Consider the following 22217-nt stretch of genomic DNA (forward strand, 5'->3'; position numbering starts at 1 on the left):
ATCACCTAGAATGCAAGAGACTACATCAGGCCGCTCAACACCACCTTGCCCACATTCGCCACCTCGCTCTTGACCCCGGCGCGGCCGTACTCCTCAAAGTCCTTCAGCACGCCCTGGATCAGCAGCTTGCGCACCTTGCCGTCGGCCTTGGTGAAGAGCTCGGCCACGGCGCCGCCGCACTCACGCGGGGTGGGCACCAGGCTCAGCAGGCGCGTGTACGTGTCGATGAGCACGTCGCACAGCGTGGCAAACGTCTCGAAGAAGTCCGGGTCGAACGGCAGGCTCGGCGTCAGCAGGTGCGTGTACTCCTCCCCCGGGAGCAGGTCCACCTCGGACGCGGCGAAGTTGATGATCCCCGGCCCCGCCGTCGACGTGGCCGTGACCGGATCGTTGGGGTTGGCAGCGCCGCCCACGCCCACACCCACGCCCACGCCTACGCCCATGCCGATGTCGTTGGTCCCAAAGGCTGTGGCGTTGCTCTCTACTTGCTCCAGCGGGTAGCCTATCTCTGCGCCGCCGCCCCCTCCCCCCGCTGTGGTGGCGGCCGTGGCGGTAGGTCCGGTGGTGGTGGTAGTGGTGGCACCGGTTGCGCTGCTGCTCCGTCGGCCTTTGGGCATTACGGACCCGCCGCCACCGCCAGCGCGGCGGAAGATGTGGGGAAGGCGGGCGGCGCGGGTGAGGGAGGACGGGGTGGTGCCGTTTTCCGAGTGGAGTTGTTGGAACGAGTCGAACTCGGTGAGTAGGGTGTTGAGGCTGCGGAGGAACTCGACGGGATGGTTCGAGTTGAGGTCGATCACGGCCGGCAGCGAGATGCCCAGCGTGAAGTAGTTAGTCGCACGCCGGGCGAGCTTGCGCGCATCGTGGTAGTAGGGCATGCGCTGCAGGTCGGGTTTGTCAAAGAGCAGTGTGTTAAACCAGTAGATGCGACCTTCGTGGCTGTTATAGTTTTCGATAGATTATCCGTGTTAGTATTTGGGAGTTGAGGGTTGACTGTGAGAGCCGGAAAGGAGTCTTACGCCTTGCGCAGGTAGTCGAGCGTTGATATCCTCTTGTTCGCTGTCTCTTGAATGTGCTGGTGCACGACGCTCAGCTCGCTCGTTGCGCCGAGGCTGTTCATGCCTGCCGAGGACGCCAGCTGGGCCGGGTAGCCGTTGATGGGCGTCGGGGCGCCGCGGCTCAGCATTTTGAAAGAGAAGCTCTCGGCCGAGGCGGGCGACTGGACTATCGTTTCGGTCTCGCGGGAGAGCTTCGCAGCGGTCGCGAGGGCAATGTCCGGGAGCGGAGGGACGGGGCTATCGGAGAACAGCTGGATTGCTGGAGGACGATGACCAGTGGTTCTGTCGCCATTCCCAGACGACGACGAGTTCGCGCGGGGCTTGCTGCCCTTGCCGGGCGAGGTCCAAGTGAAGGACGGCTTGCGACTGAACGAGGGCCTGCGGTCCTTGTGGAGCACGTTGGGCTGTCGGGGACTTCCCCCGGCAGCAATAGCCTCGGCCGGGCTGTTTGCTAGCCGGGATTTGGCGGCTGACTTGCCGTTTGGCGACGACGGGGGTTCGGTGTAGTTAGCGTTGCCGGGAATGGTGGTGTTGTTGGAGTTGCTGTTGGAGTTGCTGTTGGAGTTGCTGTTGTTGCTTCGGCCGCCGCCAAAGAGGGACGAGAAGAAAGGGGCGGCCGTCTGCGTCGGTGTGGCTCCCATGTCTCGCTTTTTTAGGTTGGCCTACCTTGTCCAGGGCAAAGCATGCAACGCCCTCATTTGCTGCCGCCGTTTTAGCGCCCCGAATCCGGCAGGAGGCGCTGGCAGCGTTCCCGAGGCGCTGGAAGCCCGCAAGCCCCAGGGGTCCAGACGGCGGGGTGAGTTATCGGCCAGCGCTGACGGTGACGGGGAATGGGAAAAGGGTATGAGCGCGAGGACAACGAGCCGGGCCTTGATGACGCTCTTAAACCCTGCCCGTGCTCAAATCGATATTCAGGGGTTTGCACGTCCCTGCCCAGATCTATTTTCACCCTTGTCATCCATCCACAACAGCACACCAACAGTGATAGGTTCCGGGGTTCGTGGCGGCATGAGCACTGGCTGGCTGTTTATGTGCCCCGCATGTTGCAAGATTCAGCCGCCAGTGACGTTGCCCGCTTGTCCGACCCATGGGCCTGTCAAGTCCGGGAACCATTTGTGCGAGTCCGTCCCAAGAAGCCGCGCCGCCTGAAACGAGTGATCTCCGACCTGTGCTGTGGGTTGTGTTGCTGATTCGGGTAGTAGTGAATTGGAGGCGAGTGGTTTTGAGGCTACGCGAGTGATTAATTCTTTCTATTTCCCTTTCTTTTCCTCTCTTTGCTTTCCATGCCGCATCTTCAGATCGACTTAATCCGAGGTCCACAGCGGCTTTATTTAGGTATATGTAGCCTGCGGAAGTCCACGGGCGTGGGGGTGTTGGGGGGACAAGAGGGGCACCGATCGATGATGCCCGAATCCCGTGGTCCTCGGCTGCAAGCTTGTGGTTCTAGGCCTTCTGGGGTTCACGCAGGACAGTACTGAACCTACCGAGCTAACGGAACCTAGCCACAATCCCCCACTAAAGCGACATCATTTGCAGAGGTACGTATGTGACTGCTGCGAATCGTCACAGTCAGTTGTTTACTCTGAACGTCCCGAAAAGTACATCAACCCCTATCTTGCACCGAGATTGCCTATTCTGTGGTTCGTCCAAGCTTCGGGCCGGTCGTGCTCGAGCGTGGCCCCTCATTGACAGAACCATAGCTCACAAAACATGGCTGCCACGGACGAGACTCTTCCGCCCGGCGACCCCGCTCCCGAGTTGCTCGAAGGACGACTCTGGGTTGACGGATGTTTCGATTTCTTCCATCACGGTGTGTCCAAACCAGTTAATGCTCGACAATTCTAGACGACTGAGTTTCATGCAGGCCATGCGGGTGCCGTCGTGCAGGCCCGCCAACTGGGCGATGAGCTCTACGTGGGAGTCCATTCCGACGAGGCGATCCTCGAAAACAAGGGACCCACGGTGATGAATCTACGAGAACGGTATAGTACCCAGCAGCAGCCCCCTTTCGACCATACCTAGGCATCATCATGCACTAACTTGCCCCTAGACTCCTGGCCACAGATGCCTGCCGCTGGGTGACCAAGTCAATTCCCTACGCCCCCTACGTGACCCAGCTTGACTGGATTAGCCACTTTGGCTGCAAGTACGTGGTCCATGGCGATGACATCACCTCGGACGGCAGCGGCGAGGACTGCTACCGCTTCGTCAAGGCCGCGAACCGCTTCAAGGTGGTTAAGAGGACGCCAAGCATCTCCACTACCGACCTCGTTGGGCGCATGCTGCTGTGCACTAGGGGCCACTTCATCAAGTCACTCGAGAAGACGCTTGCTGGCGAAGAAGGGCCCGGGACCGAGGCTGAGCGGAAGGCCAATGGCGAGGCCATGTTGGAGAGGATCAAGCTGTATGCGACCGACGAGACGGCCAAGAACCCCGGCGCCAACGTGTGGTTTTGGACGGCCAAGGACGGGTTCAAGGAGCTGGTTGGTGGCATTGGGCCCAAGCCGGGACAGCGGGTCATCTACGTGGACGGCGGATTCGACTTGTTCTCGAGCGGCCACATCCAGTTCTTGCGTTTGGTGACCGGGGCCGAGGAAGAGTTGGCAAGGAACGACGGCTGGTACTCGGAGCAGGCCATAAACGAGAGGCGAGGCAAGGGCGCCGACTACGGCCCTGCCTTTGTTGTCGCTGGCGTCCACGACGACCATGTGATCAACCAGTGGAAGGGAGTCAACTACCCAATCATGAACATTTATGAGCGGGGGCTCTGTGTTCTCCAGTGTCGGGTGGGATGGCCCCAGAAATTACTGCACTTAGTTTGCTGCTGACATCATACAGTATATCAATGCCGTTGTGTTTGGTGCCCCTTTCACTCCCACCAAGGAATACCTCACTTCGCTTCCATGGGGGACGCCCGATGCCGTCTATCACGGGCCAACATCCTTCATGCCGTTCACAGACGACGTCTACACTGCACCAAAAGAGATGGGCATCTACCGGGAAGTTGGACATCACGAATTCGAGGACGTCAACGCCGGAACCATCGTGCAGAGAATAATGAAGAGCAGAGACCTCTACGAGGCACGCCAGAGAGCCAAGGGGATGAAGGCCGATATCGAAGCGGCGCACAAGGAGCGGGAGCGACTAGAAGAAGAGCAACAGACCAAGGAGGCATCGCAGCGGTAAAACCAGGATGCTACGGTCGTGGGCCCGATTAAGGACAATTCAACCAATAACCCCGAGATTCAAAAGGTTGCAAAAAGGGGGTAGTGAGAGGCTTCAACAGGCCTTGAAACCGGTAGAGGATATCACAATAGACGTGGTCAAATCTAGAATATGGTCAACTATATAATAACAGAAAATAACCATCATTGGACAATCCATCAGATACCATAACGCATTTTCGAGTCATCAACGGGGTCGCGCGACGATTTACGCCGGCTCCACCTCAGAGCTTGACTCTATTAATGGTTTATCATCACTTGAACTGCCCGCGATAATCACCAAGACACCCGCAGCCAGCAGCATGGACAATGGGCCTCCCGTGAAGCCTAGAGTTTCCGTCTGTCCCGCTGTACGCTGGTTGCAGAGCCTCAAGGATGGAAATACCACAGATGTTGAAGCCCCCCTCGCACCAAGAATGAGCCCCGTCGAGTAACTCGATACCCCTTTCAGAGGACGAGCAATCGCATTTCTGTGACATCATGACGAAATCTCTCGAGCCAGCCGTGACGCTCCCGGCCCGGACCGAACCAGCGGCAGCCCACCATCGACCAGTTACCCACCACCGGCGCGACACATTCGTCCCAGACGGCCAGAGCGCGGACTCATATCTTCATCCATGTGGTCTCTGGCCCGGGAACGGACAGCCGATCACCGGCAGAAAAGCAGGCGGCCGACTTTGGAATGATGGGCCGGGCGGAACTGACAGACAAGGAACTGGCGGCCGAGATCAGCCGCTGTGCTTCTATGGCGGCGCGTTTCCGCAACCACCTCCAGAGAAGGTGGGTGTCCGAGGACTTTCTCCCAAAGCTTTTGGTGTGCGAAAGAGCAATGCCCTCTCCGTTGTGAGCTTCGAATAGCGATTTGTTGGGCGAGGGGTGCTTGAAGAAAAAGAAGAGAGGAGAGGAAGCCCAATCGAGTTTGCCGAGAATTTTTATTGCATGTGGATGTGGGGCGGATTGGTAGGATGGTCCGCGCTTTTTGTGGATTTACGGACGGGGTGCGTTTAGCGTCTCGAGCCAGGCACGCACTCGAATTCGAAGCTCGTTGCCGCGTGCAAGATCGAGTTGGGCGAGCATTCGCTTCAAATAATTCTTCGACAGACACCCCAGTTTCCCCGATCTTGAATGACGAAGCCGCGTGCCTTTATACTACCAGCAAAAGGGACGACTTAGGCAATTACCATAATAAAGTGCGCACACCGCAAAGATGGCGGGCCTATTCGGAGCGGCCGCGACAGCCAGCAACACGCTCGGAGACCTGAAGAACGACGTCGAGCTCGGAAGCCCGCCCGAGGACAGCATCTCGGACCTTGCCTTCAACCCCAACCCGACGGACCCCAAGGATTTCCTGGCCGTGGCGAGCTGGGACAAGAAAGTGCGCATCTACGAAATCTTGAGCAATGGCCAGGGTCAAGGGAAGGCGGTAATAGAGCACGACGGCCCGGTTTTTTCGTGCGATTTCTTCAAGGTTGGCGGGATCTTCTGTAGCCTGGACTAGACGCCTCCTCCCATGTCTAACATCTCGATAGGACGGCCAAAGGGTCATCTCTGGCGCCGCCGATAAGCAGGCCAAGGTGCTGGACCTCAACACGGGACAGACGGTGCAGGTAGCGCAGCACGACCAGCCCGTCCGCTGCGTCCGATATTTTGAAAACAACGGCACCCCCATGGCGGTCACAGGCTCGTGGGATAAGACGATCAAGTACTGGGACTTCCGGAGCCCCACACCCGCGGGGTCGGTCACTTGCCAGGAGAGGGTCTACACGATGGACGTGCGCGACAACCTGCTCGTGGTCGGCACGGCCGACAGGTATATCAACGTGGTCAATCTCAAGGACCCAGCCAAGTTCTACAAGACCATCCAGAGCCCGCTCAAGTGGCAGACGCGGGTCGTCAGCTGCTTCACCGACTCACAAGGCTTTGCCATCGGGAGCATCGAGGGCCGTTGCGCAATTCAGTATGTCGAGGACAAGGACTCCAAGTAAGCTGCCACAACGTCCCCCTTCTCTCTCTCATCCACACGTTGCTCACACCAGCGCAGCCTCAACTTCTCCTTCAAGTGCCACCGCGACCAGCCGCAGGGCAGCGTGACCAACGTCTACGCCGTCAATGACATCTCGTTCCACCCCCAACACGGAACCTTCAGCACGGCCGGTAGCGACGGCACCTTCCACTTCTGGGACAAGGACGCCAAGCACCGGCTGAAGGGATATCCCAATGTAGGAGGCAGCATCACAGCAACAACGTTCAACAAGACGGGCTCCATCTTCGCCTACGCCGTCAGCTACGACTGGTCCAAGGGCTACCAGGGCAATGTGGCCAACTACCCAACCAAGGTGATGCTGCACCCGGTGCAGGGTGACGAGTGCAAGCCGCGGCCGAGTGTGCGGAAGAAGTAGTGGTGGATTTGATGGATGGAGCCGAGATCGGGATGGATGCAGGTGTAACGAAAGGGATCCGGTTAAGCTTCAGCAGGCTTTGGTTGTCTAACAGGTACCAAAAAAAAGATACCAAGGGAGATTAGTAGCGAAACTCGGGGTGACGGTGTGGGAAGGGGAAGGGGGGGGCCGTTAGGAAGGGATGGCCACCTATTGTGGGATAAAGTCACGACAACCACTTTCACTCATGCAAGGTCATAGCGGTCGTTGGGAGGATACGATTAATTAGATAGCCAAGATAGCCAATGTCAATGTCAATATGCTGTTAAAACCATCTCAAACGCCCCGCGGTTGAGCGTTGGGCGGAGCTGCCTTATGAAAGTTGCAGATTACAACCATGTATATCTCATGCTACAATTTTCTGACGTCCCGTTACCCGTTTCTGGAACGATTAGCAGAAAGATAGGGCGATAAAAAAAATGGAAATAGAAAACCAGCCGTCAACGACCGAACAATTTTCGTCAAATCATCACCAGGCCGCCCTCCGCGGGAGGGCAACCCCCCCCCCGGTCGCCACCTAAGCAGCAGCAGCGGGGCCTTTGCCGCCACTACTACTACTGTTACTACTACTACTACTACTCGGCGGGCCAAAAACATCCTCGATCATGCCCCTCCACAGATCCCGAATCATGCCCTGGCCCATCTCGAAGCTCTCGGTCCGCTCGTCCTCGCGGCCCAGCTCGTGGGCGAACTTGAGCTCCACACCGTCCACCCCCATGCCCTCGACCTCGGTCAGCGCGGCGGGGGCCACGCGGGCTGGGTCGGGGGCCACGACGAGGATCTCGGGCGCGGCCAGCGGGGCGTCGGGGACCTCGGGCTGGCGCAGCCACGCCGGCGGCGAGGCGTTGTCGGGCAGCAGCGGCACGCGGATGTGCGCGTAGGGGTCGTACCGCGACTGGTCGGCCGCGTCGAGCAGGAAGAGGTTGGGCAGCACCACCGCCTCGGCCGTGGCCCCGGCCACGGCGGGCGACGGCTTAGGCGCCGAGTGGTGGAACGTCTGCATGAAGGGGATGGTGCGCGCGCTGCGGGTGACGGGGCGGTGCGGGGTGGTGGTGGTTGTTGGCGTTGTCGAGTGGTGCCGGGAGTGCTGCTTTGTTTTCTGTTAGTTTGGAGGGGTTTTTTTTATTGAGAATGGACGATGAGAATGGCAGATGGATAGATGGGTAAGATGGATGGATGAAAGAGGAAAGTGGCTTACATCTGCGGCTGCTTCGTCTGCTACGACGGGCGATTGCCGTTTCCTGCCCGCGCCTGAGCCGGCTTTGGAGGCATTGTTGAAGACATGCGAGGGCCGTCCAATTGACGGGGTTGTGCTGAGGGAACGGGTGAATTTGGAGACGGGGGTTGTAAGTCTGGATGACATGGCGATTGCGTGTTGCGCAAAAGGCTCTAGGGGTGGCTTGTTGGATGGTCGCGTTGATGAGTTTGATACGATTCCTCAATCGGGGAGATGGTTAACACTTTAATAGAGCCCCGGCGCAATTGAGCACTGCGAGGCTGGATAATACCGTAAGTGCGAGATGGAGTGGGAGATGGAGGGGGAGCGGGATCAAAGGGCAACGAGAGGGCAAAGGGGAGACTCAAGCCAGAGGAGGGTTGGGTATAAGTCACATCCCGGACCTCCGATTTGGGAATGCTGCGAGGACGGGAGCTGTCGCCCGATCAGCAAGCATGCACTGTCCACACCCACCCCCTCCCTGATACGGTGGACCGCCTAATTTGGCGTCAACCGGCATCGAAATGTGTGTGACAAAAGACAGCTTTTGACGATGCGTTTCTGCAAGCCACATGGAGCAACGGAGCGATTCGGTACTTTCCGGCTCGTTTCGCAATGAATGAGCTGATGCATGCGTCGGTCGTTCCGCGGTTCGCGCCAGCGCCTCTGTATACCAACTATGAATCTCCAACGCTCGCCGTCTCGTCAATGGTTTCTCACCCCCTCGTCTTCTCTGGGTGACTGGATTTCCCAACGGACCGGAGTCGTCCCCCTTGCCCTGGTCAATTGCTCAGCTCCGACCGCCGGTCAAGCCCACTTTGTTGAGGGAGCTTGGGCCGTTTGACGCCCTGCCCGCAGGAAGGCGGTCAACCTTAAACAGTTCCCACTGTGGCCCCTTGCGGTTTAGCGCTTGTGTCAACAAATCTCGGGCCTGAATTGCCGACTACCGTAGCGCGACTCGTTCTGGAGATTTCTGCATCTTCAGCGTGGAGAAAGACTTAACCTTGGAGGTCACCTGAGAAGGTCGGTCGTTCGACAGGAACCCACCTCATCTGGAGAAGGGTCGATCTCGATTCATATGCCATGATTTCCCCGGCTCAGGCCTCCAATAACTGCGACCGGCACCGGGAACGGGCTGGTTCTTCAGTTTCACATCACTTCTCAAAACTCCACAGCAGAGACGGGTTGGGAAGTCTCCAAGAGCCGACGAAGATGCAATTGGGTAGGGTTAGGGTTAGCGTTACAATTCGGCTTGGATCTGACGGGAATGACGCCAGCGGATCTGCCTCAGATCTCGCACAGCAGGTGGGTCGGCCGTGTTCCCGAGGCTTCTTTGCTGCCAAGGCCGCAGAGCCGCAGACTCGTCAATGTGAGTCAATAACCCGGATGGATTGGTGAAGCACATGTCGAGCATGTGTTTTGCTATGTCAAAAGGTTAGCCTGCCGGCCGCATCATGATGTCATCTCGTGGCTCGAACAGCGACGAAGGCGGCATGCCGAGACGTGTCTAACACGGCCTCTCTCGCTGTCACAATCCAGCACCGCGCTAGCTGGACATCTACGTCAGGTCTCGACGAGAAAAGAGCAAGGGGGGCGCCTTGTTCCGCCCGTATGCTTCGTCAGGATAGCCAGTGTTGGCAAGTTCCAGTCGGACGTCTCCCTCTGGAATCCGTAAGGTGGTTCAAACGCGGCAAGAACAACAGTAGCCGTAGGGAAGTGCGTGGGTTAAGACAAGCCGGGGCAATGATACCTCTCGCTAGCTCCTCTTGCATCAAGGCAAGAATGACCGGACCACCGGGCTGTTCCAGGTCGAGTTGCATCTATTGCCGATGTTTTCCTGATGGACGATGGCAGCACAAAGGTGAACCTGGTGTATCTGCTCCTTCCTCTATTGCTCCAGATCTCCAATAGCACGATATCTCCGGGGGCCAGGTGTGTCACGGGCTGTGCCCCGAAACCCGCCTCCATGGCCCCCGCCGTCGCTTCTCGACCCATCTTGTAGTTTGCGTAACTCAGACAAGACCGCCAACAAGTGTTTCGTTTCTCCAATACGGCGTCCGGAGGTCTGTTCTGTACCAGGTGCCCATTCCGAGCCCAGCAATTACTCTTTCCTATCCACCATCTTCACGTCAAGTCCCGGCCGCGGGGGTCAACTCGACCAAGACGATCTAGCCGTTCCCGACAAGATGAGCGGCTGGGGCTCTCTAGGGGACCCTATTCGCATCTCCGAAGTCAACTTCCATGTCCGCAGGGAGAGCTACCGAGGCGCCGTCCTGGACGGGGACCCATTCAACCGCGGCTATACCTACGGAAAGTTGTTTCGCGAAACGATCAAACTAAACGTCCAACATACACAGTTATTTGGCGGCCTCCCGCCACGGTGAGCAGATCAAAATATCCAAATAATCCGGCGGGGCGGTCGGGCTAATCGCGTGGCAAGGCGGGTGTGTGAATTTCTCGTCCGTGAGGTTTACCTGCCGGGGATTAAGGCGCATTGGCGAAAGGGGCTACTGGAACTTACCGGCATGGCAGCCGGTTCGGGAATCCCTCTAGTAGACCTGGTTACCCTCAATGTGAAAGACGAACTTGCCACTCTCCGCCGCCTGATAGTACTCAAGCATGGCGCTGATTCGGCCGCCGGGGCCGAGGGGACGCGAGTAGTGGATGAGACCATCAGTGCTTACTTTCCTCCAGCGACTACAGGCAACGATGCGATTACTGCGCACTCCTGGAACGCACCACTACCCCTCTGCAGTGGAAACTGCCTTGTCTGCCTCGAGATCCACCACGAGCCCCATGAGAGGTTGCCGGTTATCTTCATGGTGACCCAGGCGGGTTTGATCGGAGGCAATGGTATGAATTCGCATGGGTTGGTGGTGACGGCCAACAGGCTCTCCTCGGTGGCCGATTTCTACCCTCAAGCGGGGAATTACTATCTCCCTTCTATCTGCCTGCAACGGCACCTTCTTGGCTGCATGTCCACAGACGGGGCATATGCCTTGTGTCAGTCGTATGCCAGACACATCTCAAAGAACTACATTGTCTCGGATCGTCATGGGTGTACGGTGTCGTTGGAGCTCGGGCCAGGCGAGGGGCCGGAACACATATTTGTCCACCGTGGGCAGCTCGACGACCGTGCTGTGCTACACACGAACCACTTCCAGTCATTCGAAGCCTTCGCAGCTCGGCGCAAGGTGCAGGAACAGTGCTGGGATGGCAGCAGCTATTCCAAACTCTCTCGCCTGAGAAGCCTCGTCACCGAGACCAAGGGCCGGAAGCTCGGGGTACTGGACATAATGGCCATTTTCTCGGACCACGAGGGTTCTCCGAACGGCATGTGCCAACATACCATGGTCTCGGGGACGGTGTTGTTTGTCGTGTTCAACTCAACGCGGAGGACCATCTCGGTGTGTAGAGGCCCGCCATGCGCAAACCGGATGATGCACTATACGTTCGACGATGACAACGATGGAATGCAGGGGCCGGCCCCCGAAGCAGAACCTGATTCCTCTGAAGAAGAAACTGATTCCTCTGAAGAAGAACCTGGTGCCTCTGAAGCAGAACCTGGTGCCTCTGGAGTCTTGAGAGGGAGGCTAACCGTGCGGAACTTATGATCAGCATGATTCTGCGGCTATGAGTAGAATGTCCATAGTGGCCAAGCCTGCATGGTAGGCAGTAGTGAAATAGAAGTACAGCGAGCTAAGAATAGAATCAGATTCCCATCCACGCCCATTTGCTCCATGATGGCAGACCTCCTCTTTCACCAAAGTTTGTTTGGAATAGTAGAGAGAGGGCGGGACGGAGAGCAAAGACGAAAGCAAGACGAAACGGCAAAATACGCAAGAAAGAAAGAGATAAGTAGAGCTACGTATATAGCTGGGGGTTACTACTATGCAATGGACGTATTTGTGTTCATCGCCGGACTTGCTTACCACCCCTCCCTTGCAATCCGATGCACACCCCACTGAGCCGAGCATGCATCTCATCCAATGGGCGAGCGGGTCCTGCGCAGGGGTCCCGAACTGCTGCGCCTGGCCCTGGGTTTTTGGTCAAGCTGTCCTCAAGATTTCGCGATGCGCTGGTGTTGATTCCGCTGCACGCCACCATATCCAATTGCTGCCTTTCTTTTTCTATAGGATTGTTTCGCTTCGCACTCCTTGGGCCGTCTATGTACCACCCAATTGTTGACGCCGGCGGAAATTGGTTCTCAATATCCGTCTTCTCCAACCGGGGGACGAGCATCTCGCAGCTGCGGCCCGCGGCGGGCACCAGGCCCTGAACCTGTTGGCTGGCGCAGCGAACAGCGTGGCCACGAGACGACGACTATCTCCGTCGGATTTTACGAAGGGCTCGTGAAGAGAACAGACGGAAAAAGACTCGAAAACACTCGACTAGACAGACCAGTCACGAACCGACTACCCATCGCAGTGGCCTCCTCAGCGAGGTCACGCCCGCCCGGCAGTCACGATGAACGGCTTCGAGAAACACCACCTCGACGAGGACGCCTTTGGCGCCAAGGGGAGCATCGTCAGCGCATTTGACGCATTCCGTATGTCCCACTCCATCATCCCGAAGATCCCCGCCCAATGGCATAGCACGACGCTAATCTTTCCCCCTCCCTTTCTAGCGAAATCCAAACCGCAATACGTCACGCGCACCGCAGGCGGCGGCAAGTGGACCGTGGCCATGGCGCTGGTGTCGCTGGTGCTCGTGTGGGCCGAGCTGGCGCGCTGGTGGCGCGGGACGGAGCAGCACACGTTCGCCGTGGAGAAGGGGGTCTCGCGCGGGCTCGACATCAACCTCGACATCGTGCTGCGCATGCGGTGCGCCGACCTGCACGTCCACGTGCAGGACGCCGCCGGCGACCTGATCCTCGCCGCCGAGACGCTCAGCCGGGACCCGACCGTCTGGACACACTGGGTCAACGAGAAGGGCATGCACCGCCTCGGCCGCGACGCCAAGGGCCGGCTGCTGACCGGGGAGGGGTTCCTGGGTGGGCAGCACGACGAGGGTTTCGGGGAGGAGCACATCCACGACATCGTGGCGCTGGGGAAGAAGAAGGCCAGGTGGGGCCGGACGCCGAGACTCTGGGGCGCTGAGCCGGACAGCTGTCGCATCTACGGGAGCTTGGAGTTGAATAAGGTGCAGGGGGACTTTCACATCACGGCGCGGGGGCATGGGTATATGGGGGTCGGTGACCATCTGGATCACAATGGTGAGCTTTTTTTTTTTTTTCCCCTCCTTGTTCGGCCCATTCCCTCCAACTCGAGACCGGCAAATAGCTGACTAGTGACCATACGACAGCGTTCAACTTCTCGCACATCATCTCCGAGTTCTCCTTTGGCCCCTTCCTCCCCTCGCTCGTCAACCCGCTCGATCAGACCGTCAACGTGGCCAGCGCGCACTTTATGCGCTTCCAGTACTTCCTCTCCGTCGTGCCGACCACCTACAGCGTGGGGTTCCCGGACGAATACGGGTCGACCTCCATCTTCACCAACCAGTACGCCGTCACCGAGCAGAGCCGCGAGATCGCCGAGAACATGATCCCGGGCATCTTCTTCAAGTACGACATCGAGCCAATCCTGCTCAACATCGTCGAGACGCGCGACAGCTTCTTTGTGTTCTTGATCAAGGTGGTCAACATGCTCAGTGGCGCGCTGGTGGCGGGTCACTGGGGGTACCGGCTGAGTGACTGGGCTGCTGAGGTCAGGGGGAGGAGGAGGAGGGCTGGACATAGCGAGGGCATGCTGGGGAGGAAAGGGGATCATGATGACTAGGTCTGGTTTGCGGTGTACACTGGCGCAATTTTTTTTATGGGTTGTCATTGGAAGGGTTTTTGATATACCAATCCTTGCAGTCATCATTAGAGGCGTTTTCTTTTTCTTTTTTCGTTCATGGAAATCATCAGTTATTCCAAACCTGTTTTTGAAACAGTCATTCTCTGGCATGTCGTGAGCAACCTTCGGGGTTAGAAAAGTAACACCCACCCAGACCCGGTCAGTACCTTTCCATCAACCACTCCTTCCTCTCCTCCTCACCCATCTCCCCCAGGAAATTCAGCTCAAACTCCTTCACCGCAATATACCTCTCCACCAGCTCCGGCCCCATATCCCCGATTAATTCCTCATCCTCCCTCAGCTCCGCCAACGCCTCCTCCACGCTCCCCGGCAGCATCTGTGTCACGCCCAGTTCCTTCCGATCGTTCGCCGTCAGCTTGGCCGGGTCCATCTCGCAATCGCCCCACGTCATCTCCTCCTTGTCCACGAACCCCCTGATGCCGGAGAAGAGCACGGCAGCGACGGCCAAGTAGGGATTCGCCAGGCCGTCCAGGCACTTGAGCTCCCAGTGGGATCCTTCAATCTTGCGCAGCGCCGTCTCCTTGTTCTGCGTGCCCCACGTGACCCACCGCCCTCCAGCCCAGGTCCCGTCCGCCGCGCGGTCGAACGAGGCCGGGTTGCTGTAGGTAAAGGCCACGATCGCGCGAAGGTGCTTGAGGATGCCGGCGTAGAAGGGGAGGTAGACGTCGGCCTTGTGGATCGGCTCGTTCTCGGCCGACGACGACGCGATGGACATGTGCATGTGCGCGGCGGTGCCGCACGCCTGCGTGAAGGGCTTGGGGTGGAGGCTCATCCGGAACCCGGCGGCTGTGGCGAGCGCCGACATGACGTCGCGCGTGTGGAGGAGGGTGTCGACGGCTTGGATTGGGGGGTAAGGGGGCAGGATGAGCTCGAACTGGCCGGTGGCGGATTCGGCGTGGAGTTGTTCGACGTAGATGCCCATCTCTTCGAGAGTCGAGACCATGTCCCGAAGGAGTGCTGCAACTTTGGGGTTGGCAAAATATCGGCTGACAGACCAGGCGTGGCCGTCGGTCGTGAGGGTCGCGTAGCGGTTCGTGGTGGTGGCCGTGTTGCTTCTTTCGATGCGTTCGACAAGGAGGAATTCGATTTCAAAACCTAGGAGGAAGGACAGGCCGTTTGACGCACCGAGTTCGACGGCGCGTTGGAGGACGCTACGGGGACAGAGCGCGACGTGAGCACCGGATGACTCGCGGAACTCGCCGTGCATGCTGATGTGACCTTCGATCGGCCCTTTTTTGAGCGAGGAAAAATCCGGGTGAAGACGGTATTCGCCTGTAGAAGACACGCTGGGTATGAGACGATCGTTTTGGATGAGACCAAAGACTGCTTTGGTGATGCTAATGTCGGTCGGCTTGCCCTCGTTGAGGAGGGATACAAACTTGCGGAAGGGGATCATGCGCATCCGCTGCGTCGCGGTAAAGTCGTTCCAGCAGATTCTCACAAAGTCGGGGGCCGGCTGGTTCCTCAAGAATGCGCGAAGCACCTCGGCGTCGGTTTGATACGAGCCGGCGAGGGCTCCCGGTTCCTCCTCGAGCTCCGAGAAGTCCAGGTCCAGACGATACAGCTTGTTAGCGTTCTTGAAGAGGACGTCTCGAACAAGATCGACGGCAGCCCTCCAGCCCATGTGGCCTTTGCGGACGTAGTCGCATAGCACCTGCAAGGAGGTAAGCCTGTCTTCAGTGATGATGGAGAACGGGACAACCCACTGTCTCAAACACTTCCCGCATCTGCATGATAGCAAGCAGATACGTTTCGGCAAACCAGTGCCCATCGGTGCTCCATATAATCTTAGACCAAGGACAGAGCTCTAGGATCTCACGCAGAATCCGCTCTTGCCCATCCTGGCTAACGCAGGGAAACACTTCGCCAATGTCGGCGTAGACATTCTCGTAAACCGATGCCAAGTACCCCGCCTCGCGGGTGAAGGGGTATCCGGCGTGCAGAAGCACGACGGGAACGGCTGGGTAGGCACGGATGAACTCCTGTAGGTGGGATGGAGAAGCTTTTGCGAGGGCAAGGTCGTTATCACCCAGGCCAGTGTGGAACTGGATCGGCTTCTTCTCTCTGTAAAGGCTGTGGATCAGCCTCGCAGTGCGATGCACCACAAGATCGTTCAGGCTTTTCACCTGTAGCCTTTCAAAGCCCAGGAGCGCAAAGTTGGCCATGATCTCGCTGAAGGCTGCCCGGGCGGCGGCCTCATTTTCCTCGCTCGCGATATCAAGTCCCGTCCGGTAGCATATAACCGACTTGAAGGCGGCCACGTCGGGATCTTCAATGGCGGCCACGATGTGTCCGTCAAATTCCCGAATCCACTGGTCAAAGACATCGTCAAAGGCGGCGGTGCCCGTCCGGGTCGAGGTATCGGTTGTGGTTCCTAGCTGGCGGATGATGTCGGCAGCGACCTTCTCTATGCGCACAATACGCTTACACTTGCTGCGCGTATAATCATCGTGCCACGAGTAAGGATAAGCGTCGTCCTCGTCGTCCAAACCATCGTCGACAAGAATGGTCTCAATGCCAGACAGGCACTCGGCGATCCAATCCTCGAGCGACTCGAGCCGTTTCTCCTCAATGGCGGCCACGACCGACTCCCAGGTGAAGCCGCAGTTCAGACGGGTGGCCAGCTGGCGAACGCCGCGGAGGTGGGGAAGAGACGTGGTGGCTGAGTGGATGGCGTCGCCGGTTGCTTCGGTGGTGATGGCCAACAGGGGGTGCTTGGCCAGAGCATCCGGCTTCAAGAGCGGGTGGGCATGATTGTCAATGATTGGGGTGCTCCGGATTGCTCGCGCGACGGCATCGACCTGCGCCGGTGTCGCCGTCGCTCGCATTCCAACCCACGACGCCATGCTTCTCAGCGGCAGGAGAGCTTTGCCCGGCGATCAGATGCGGGCCGAACAGAACAGAGATGAGCAGCGAGCGGGTTGAGGCTGACTGAGCCTAAACGCCCAAGTGGTCCGTTGCGAGAGTGAAGACGCCAAGGCCCGATGATGTGATGGACGGTCATCGCTGACCTGGCCGATCGGGACGAAATACCTACGGCTGTAACACCCTGCTGGTGCGCCGTGAAGCATGAAGGCCAAAAGACAGCTCGTTCTCGCCTATTGGTTCGCAATGCATTGTACGGACCTGGCCTGCATCCGATTCCTCAACACAGTTGGCACGCTGCCATGGCACTTCCTCTGCTTGACGGCTGCTGGAGCCATCACGGTCCATGGTCGCGGGGTTAGTGTCCCCTGTAATCGAGGCCCATGTCTGCACAGGTGGGGTTGATCTCCAGCCAAGGAGACCTGGAGATCGCTTGGCATGACACCAGTGCCTTGACTAAGATGCACCGTTTTCGATGGTGCTGCAGCGAACATTCGCGTATTCGCCCAAGTTAAACGCGCAATACGGTGCGTACACTAGTTAGCAGTAATCACCGCAGTATCTACAATCCCACAGACGAATACAAACCGGGTTGGATTGCCTCGCCGGGCGTGCACATACTTAAAGGAACTGTACTGTACACGTATCGTTAAATGGTAGAAACTCGAAAGCGAGGGGAGGTTCCTTGAGCAAGAGAATTATGTTCTTGAAGCCGCTCATTTTATTCGACGAGTCATTTTGATCCCACACATGTCCAGGACATTCGTCTTTGCCTTTCTTCAATGGAAACCTTCCTGCAGCTGCTCCTGCACCTGTCTCCACAGCTGCGAACCAGGGGCACGGGCGGGATGGCTGGCTTGGCAATGCTTGTCTGGTCGCCAAGATGAAAGGCAGTGAGTGGGTGCCAGGATCGTCAACAAGGCCTACACTACGTGTAGTCGCACCAGACGAGCTCAAAAGCCAAGCACATGGCCGTCCATCGAAAGCTTGAATCATCACGTCATGGGCTGCCCCGGCTGCCCCGGCTGCCCAAGATAATCAGACCACCAAGTGTGGGAGTAATAATGCCCCAAACGATCCGGCTGGTGTTAGATCAGACCGCGTGCACTGCCTCCACCGCAATGGCTTCATCCTAGTGCTGTCTCCAGCGATCAGCAAAGTAGTGCCTGCTTGAAGCCTACCTGGGGCTTGCCGTGCCTGTCCCGTCCGGGTCTCTTATCAATCGGTTGTCTGGTACCTGACCCCACCCGTGCACACCACCCGCCGGGTATTACGGAGAGAAGATAGACGCGCAGCACCCGCACTCAGGCGCCCTCCCGTTCCAAGTTTTCCCTTTCCCGACTGCTATCCGGGAACACAACCCCCATATCATCCAACCTGGCATTGGCCAGACGCAATTCCATACTCTCGCTCATGGTCGCCAGCTAATCGCGCTTTTTCCGAGATTCTGACCTCCTTCTTTCCTTCTTTTGCACCAACTTTGACCGCTCGTTTATCTTCCTAACATGACTCCGTTACTGTCGCTGGCAACAGCCGCCCTACTAGGGACTCGCGTTGTCAATGCCGCCTACAGCATCGCGACAACGGGTGAGCCGCGTTTTGGATCACGAGTCAACTCGCACTGACCGGGCTGCTAGCCGATATCAAAGAGACCGCAGCAACCATTGCTTGGGATCTCATGCAATACTACCACGGCAACGAGACAGGACAGACGCCGGGCATCCTCCCGGGCCCGCCCCCTGCGGGTGATTACTACTGGTGGGAGGCAGGGGCTCTATGGGGGACGCTGATCGATTACTGGAAACTGACGGGCGACGATTCGTACAACGACGTGGTGATGCAGGCCATGCTCTGGCAGGTCGGGCCCGACCGAGACTTCATGCCGCCGAACGTGACGGCATCACTGGGCAACGACGACCAAGGCTTCTGGGGTATGTCGGCCATGACGGCCGCCGAGAACAACTTCCCCAACCCTCCGAAAGATCAAGCACAATGGCTAGCCCTCGCCCAGGCCGTCTTCCACACGCAGGCGGACCCCGAGCGGCACGATGCGGCTTGCAATGGCGGGCTGAGATGGCAGATCCCATGGTCGAATAACGGGTACAACTACAAGAACAGTGAGTCATTCGGTCTCTTCCGGGCCTCGACAACACTGACCGCGACTAGGCATCGCAAACGGTTGTTTCTTCAACCTCGGCGCGAGACTCGCTCGTTACACCGGCAACAAGACGTATGCCGACTGGGCAGAGAAGACATGGGACTGGATGAGAGGAGTCGGTTTCATGGACGACAAGTACAACATTTACGACGGCGGCCACGTCGAGCACAATTGCTCCGACATCAATCGCGCCCAATTCTCGTACAACAATGGCGTCTTCCTCTTGGGCGCCGCATACATGTACAACTACGTGAGTCTCGGCCCTCGGCCCAAGCACGGCCATCAGACTAAACACGCACCAAACAGACCAACGGGAGCGACGTATGGAGACAGCGGCTCGAGGGCTTAGTCGACGCAACCCTCAGCTTCTTCTTCCCCGACAACATCGCCTACGAAGTCGCCTGCGAGGAGCATATGTCGTGTACCACCGACATGCTCAGTTTCAAAGGATACCTGCACCGGTGGCTCGCGACAGCGACACGCGTCGCGCCCTTTACCGCCCCTAAAATCCTCCCGGTCCTGAAAACGTCGACCGAGGCTGCCGTCTCGACGTGCACGGGCGAGGCCAACGGGCGGACCTGCGGCTTCAAGTGGAGCACCAAGGCCTATGATGGGAGTCATGGGGTGGGGCAGCAGATGAATGTCCTCGGGGCCGTGTCGTCGTTGTTGATTGACCAGGTCCCGCCACCCGTGACGAATACCACGGGCGGGACCAGCCAGGGGGATCCGAATGCCGGTTCCGGGTCGGATAATTTCAAAGGCGAGTTCGCGCCTCCGACAACGGGGGATAAGGCGGGGGCGGCGATTATCACGGTGGTGATACTGCTTTCGGCGGTGGGAACGTTTGGGTGGATAAGCACGGGGGTATAATGGGATGATGTAGGTGTATTCCTGTATTTGGTGCGCTGATATCTGGTTAGGGGCCAGGTGGCATTTTGTCTTTGGCGTTTGATTTCTTTTGCCGTCGATCTTGTATTGAACTTTCTTCTCTCATGCTCATGACCACCGCCGGGTGATTGTAAGTCATTAGAAGTAGTGGCGGTGTGTGGTGGTGGTCCGTTACTAGTGGCGGCCATCTCTCGTGTCGATATCCCGAGCATCGTATCGATAGTTCGGATTAAGGCAGCATGTCTCAACCGATCACGGCCAAATGGCGCGAATCCCCTTGATGATCTTGCAATCCGCCTTGTGCCCGCCCTCGTTCCATCCCTTGACCTGACACTCCTGCCACCATCACAATTCAACCTAGCTGTCAGCTCCCACCTTCCCCGCAAAACCACATCCGACATTTATCGAGAACCGAAGAGCAATTGGGGAAAACAATAAGACTCACCTTCCCACAATACCTCGCCTCCCCACACCCCGTACATCTCATCAGGGCCCCTCCATCCCGCCCCTCCCTCTTCCCACAACTCTCACACCCCCGATCCTCCTTTTCCTCCTCTGCTTGCTCCTCCCCTGCTTGCTCACCCCTCAACCGCCGCCCAACAGCCACCACCCTCTCCAGAGGCCCTGGGACCACCCGCACCGCCGCCTCGCGGCCCTTCTCAATCCGCACGAATCCCTGTTTCTTCCCTTCCTCGTCGGGCGGGGTCCGCCGCGCGCACCGCACCACGGCCGTGCAGCCCCGCTTCAGGCCCATGGCGGCGAGGTCGAGCGTGTCGTGCGGCGTGTCGAAGACCAGCGCGAAGGTCTGCGAGGACGCGTCGGCGCAGATGAGGGTCGGCTTGGTGAGCGTCATGTTCTGCGAGATTTGCGCGAGCAGGTACCAGTCTCTTTCCGGGTCGGGGACCGGGTCTGGGACTGGGTCCGTGGCGGGCTGGGAATCGTCTTGGGGATTGGTAGTGGTGGTGGTGGTCAGAGGGAGGGCGGAGAAGGAGGGGAAGAGGACGGGGGAGGTGAAATCGGGGATTGGCATTTTGAGCAATAAGAATATTTGGTATGAGAGGTCATATGTAAAGGGTTAGGTGATAAAATTTTGTTGTTTCTGTGAGGTGGGTGAGTGAGATTGGGAGGTGGAATGAGTTGTGAGACGAGACGGGACGCGGGGGTTGAGAACGACCCACTTCGATGCTTGGCAAATGAGGGCCGTTCCCGGGGTCAGGTACCAGAGTGTCGGGTCCCTGGGATTGCAAGGGAATATATGGACCATCATCCAGAATGTTGCGTTGTATTTCTTTGCTCCTGCTTGTTTGGCCCGTACCAACGGTCGAAACAGTGATGTACCTTCTCACAGCTATTTCCACCCCCGTCTGATAGCTTTGCGTACCTACTCCGACTCCGACTCCGACTGCGACTCCGTCTCCGAAAGCTGCTCCTCGTCCATGAGATATTTGTACAGAATGTCGGTCCGCATGGTGTATTTGACCCCGGCCTTCACGTCATCCCCCGAGTGCAAGAGCCGGTGGTGCTGGAAGATGAGCACTCGTCCCGCCTTGGGATTGACATCCAGCCTCCGCTTTTCGTCATTGGAATAGAACGTCGTCGCGCCGCCAACCAACTTGGCACGCTGCCCGGCCTCGGCCTCGGCCTTGGAGTCGTTCAAGTACACATGGACCGTGAACAGAGTCCTGGTCATCCCCGACGGATCGTTGATGTCGGCGTACGACGAGTCACAATGCGCTAGCAGACCCGGTCAGCACCCACCCCAGTCTCACTCAAAGATAACCAGGGAACAAGAGAGGAGAGAAACTCACGCCTAAAAAAGCCCCCCTTTCCATATCTCAAGAACCTCATCCGGTCATTCACCCTCAAAAACTCCCACCTCGCCCCTTCCTCCCTCCACCCGCCCCCGGTCACACCCCTCTCCTTCCCCTCCACCACCCTCAACCTCTCCTTCATCGCCTCGCCCTCCTCGCCCTCAGCCTGCAGGCACCGCTGCCAAATCCGATCCACCACCTCCTGGCAGTCCCATACAATCCTGTCGCTGTTCCTATAATCCGGCGTGAGCACCTCGAACCCGGAGCCCACATTCACCAGCGCCGGCCCCCACGAGTCGTCCGGCCCGTTGCGCTGCTCCCCGCCGGGCTCGCCCTGCGGGGGCACGCTGGCCTCGGCCAGCGCAATGAGGGTGGCGCACTCGCTTGGCGAGAGGACGTTGTCGAGCACGACGGCGTAGGCGCCGTCGTATTCCGGGATCGGGGTCGAGGACCAGTCGATTGGGGTTGTGATGATGGGGACGGAGTCAGGGGCCGGAGCGGTGAGGAAGGCGTCCGGGATGGGGACGGGGTTGGAGCGGTAGGTGGTTTTGATGGGTCTGTTTGGTGGGATCGAGGTGACGGGGGGCTTGCGGCGGCCGGTTTTGTTTTTGAGTGAGGCGAGCATTCCGGTGGTTTTTCTTCTTCTTTGTGTGCTTAGTTTATTTAAATTTTTCTTATTTCCCAAGATGGATAGAGAGGTTCTA

At 58.2% G+C, this 22217-nt stretch overlaps 10 protein-coding genes across 10 annotated transcripts; 5 read left to right on the top strand and 5 right to left on the bottom strand.

Moving 5' to 3' along the window:
• Positions 1–20: 20 nt before the first annotated feature.
• Positions 21–1696, bottom strand: MFIFM68171_05316 (uncharacterized protein; the record flags this gene model as incomplete). The annotated part of the gene is made up of 2 exons (XM_071060736.1): positions 21–936; positions 1017–1696. The coding sequence occupies 2 exons, from the start codon at positions 1694–1696 to the stop codon at positions 21–23; spliced, it is 1596 nt and encodes a 531-aa protein (XP_070916837.1).
• A 1069-nt stretch (positions 1697–2765) lies between these two features.
• On the top strand, positions 2766–4241 carry MUQ1 (choline phosphate cytidylyltransferase; the record flags this gene model as incomplete). Its single annotated transcript, XM_071060737.1, has 4 exons — positions 2766–2865; positions 2920–3037; positions 3106–3841; positions 3894–4241. The coding sequence occupies 4 exons, from the start codon at positions 2766–2768 to the stop codon at positions 4239–4241; spliced, it is 1302 nt and encodes a 433-aa protein (XP_070916838.1).
• Positions 4242–5486: 1245 nt separating this feature from the next.
• GLE2 (RNA export factor gle2) lies at positions 5487–6678 on the top strand (the record flags this gene model as incomplete). Its single annotated transcript, XM_071060738.1, has 3 exons — positions 5487–5747; positions 5809–6260; positions 6321–6678. The coding sequence occupies 3 exons, from the start codon at positions 5487–5489 to the stop codon at positions 6676–6678; spliced, it is 1071 nt and encodes a 356-aa protein (XP_070916839.1).
• Positions 6679–7234: 556 nt separating this feature from the next.
• Positions 7235–8080, bottom strand: MFIFM68171_05319 (uncharacterized protein; the record flags this gene model as incomplete). Its single annotated transcript, XM_071060739.1, has 2 exons — positions 7235–7816; positions 7916–8080. 2 exons carry the CDS (start codon positions 8078–8080, stop codon positions 7235–7237), a joined length of 747 nt encoding a protein of 248 aa, XP_070916840.1.
• A 2039-nt stretch (positions 8081–10119) lies between these two features.
• MFIFM68171_05320 (uncharacterized protein) lies at positions 10120–11547 on the top strand (the record flags this gene model as incomplete). The annotated part of the gene is made up of 2 exons (XM_071060740.1): positions 10120–10313; positions 10374–11547. The coding sequence occupies 2 exons, from the start codon at positions 10120–10122 to the stop codon at positions 11545–11547; spliced, it is 1368 nt and encodes a 455-aa protein (XP_070916841.1).
• An 853-nt stretch (positions 11548–12400) lies between these two features.
• MFIFM68171_05321 (uncharacterized protein) lies at positions 12401–13710 on the top strand (the record flags this gene model as incomplete). Its single annotated transcript, XM_071060741.1, has 3 exons — positions 12401–12482; positions 12561–13148; positions 13238–13710. 3 exons carry the CDS (start codon positions 12401–12403, stop codon positions 13708–13710), a joined length of 1143 nt encoding a protein of 380 aa, XP_070916842.1.
• Positions 13711–13930: 220 nt separating this feature from the next.
• On the bottom strand, positions 13931–16637 carry MFIFM68171_05322 (uncharacterized protein; the record flags this gene model as incomplete). Its single annotated transcript, XM_071060742.1, has 2 exons — positions 13931–15445; positions 15498–16637. The coding sequence occupies 2 exons, from the start codon at positions 16635–16637 to the stop codon at positions 13931–13933; spliced, it is 2655 nt and encodes an 884-aa protein (XP_070916843.1).
• Positions 16638–18161: 1524 nt separating this feature from the next.
• MFIFM68171_05323 (uncharacterized protein) lies at positions 18162–19684 on the top strand (the record flags this gene model as incomplete). Its single annotated transcript, XM_071060743.1, has 4 exons — positions 18162–18243; positions 18294–18773; positions 18823–19064; positions 19121–19684. The coding sequence occupies 4 exons, from the start codon at positions 18162–18164 to the stop codon at positions 19682–19684; spliced, it is 1368 nt and encodes a 455-aa protein (XP_070916844.1).
• A 270-nt stretch (positions 19685–19954) lies between these two features.
• MFIFM68171_05324 (uncharacterized protein) lies at positions 19955–20732 on the bottom strand (the record flags this gene model as incomplete). Its single annotated transcript, XM_071060744.1, has 2 exons — positions 19955–20038; positions 20148–20732. 2 exons carry the CDS (start codon positions 20730–20732, stop codon positions 19955–19957), a joined length of 669 nt encoding a protein of 222 aa, XP_070916845.1.
• A 351-nt stretch (positions 20733–21083) lies between these two features.
• On the bottom strand, positions 21084–22138 carry MFIFM68171_05325 (uncharacterized protein; the record flags this gene model as incomplete). Its single annotated transcript, XM_071060745.1, has 2 exons — positions 21084–21436; positions 21511–22138. The coding sequence occupies 2 exons, from the start codon at positions 22136–22138 to the stop codon at positions 21084–21086; spliced, it is 981 nt and encodes a 326-aa protein (XP_070916846.1).
• Between the last annotated feature and the right edge of the window lie 79 nt (positions 22139–22217).

This window comes from Madurella fahalii (genome assembly GCF_045866475.1).
Source record: "Madurella fahalii IFM 68171 DNA, scaffold_2, whole genome shotgun sequence".
Taxonomy (NCBI): Eukaryota; Fungi; Ascomycota; class Sordariomycetes; order Sordariales; genus Madurella; species Madurella fahalii.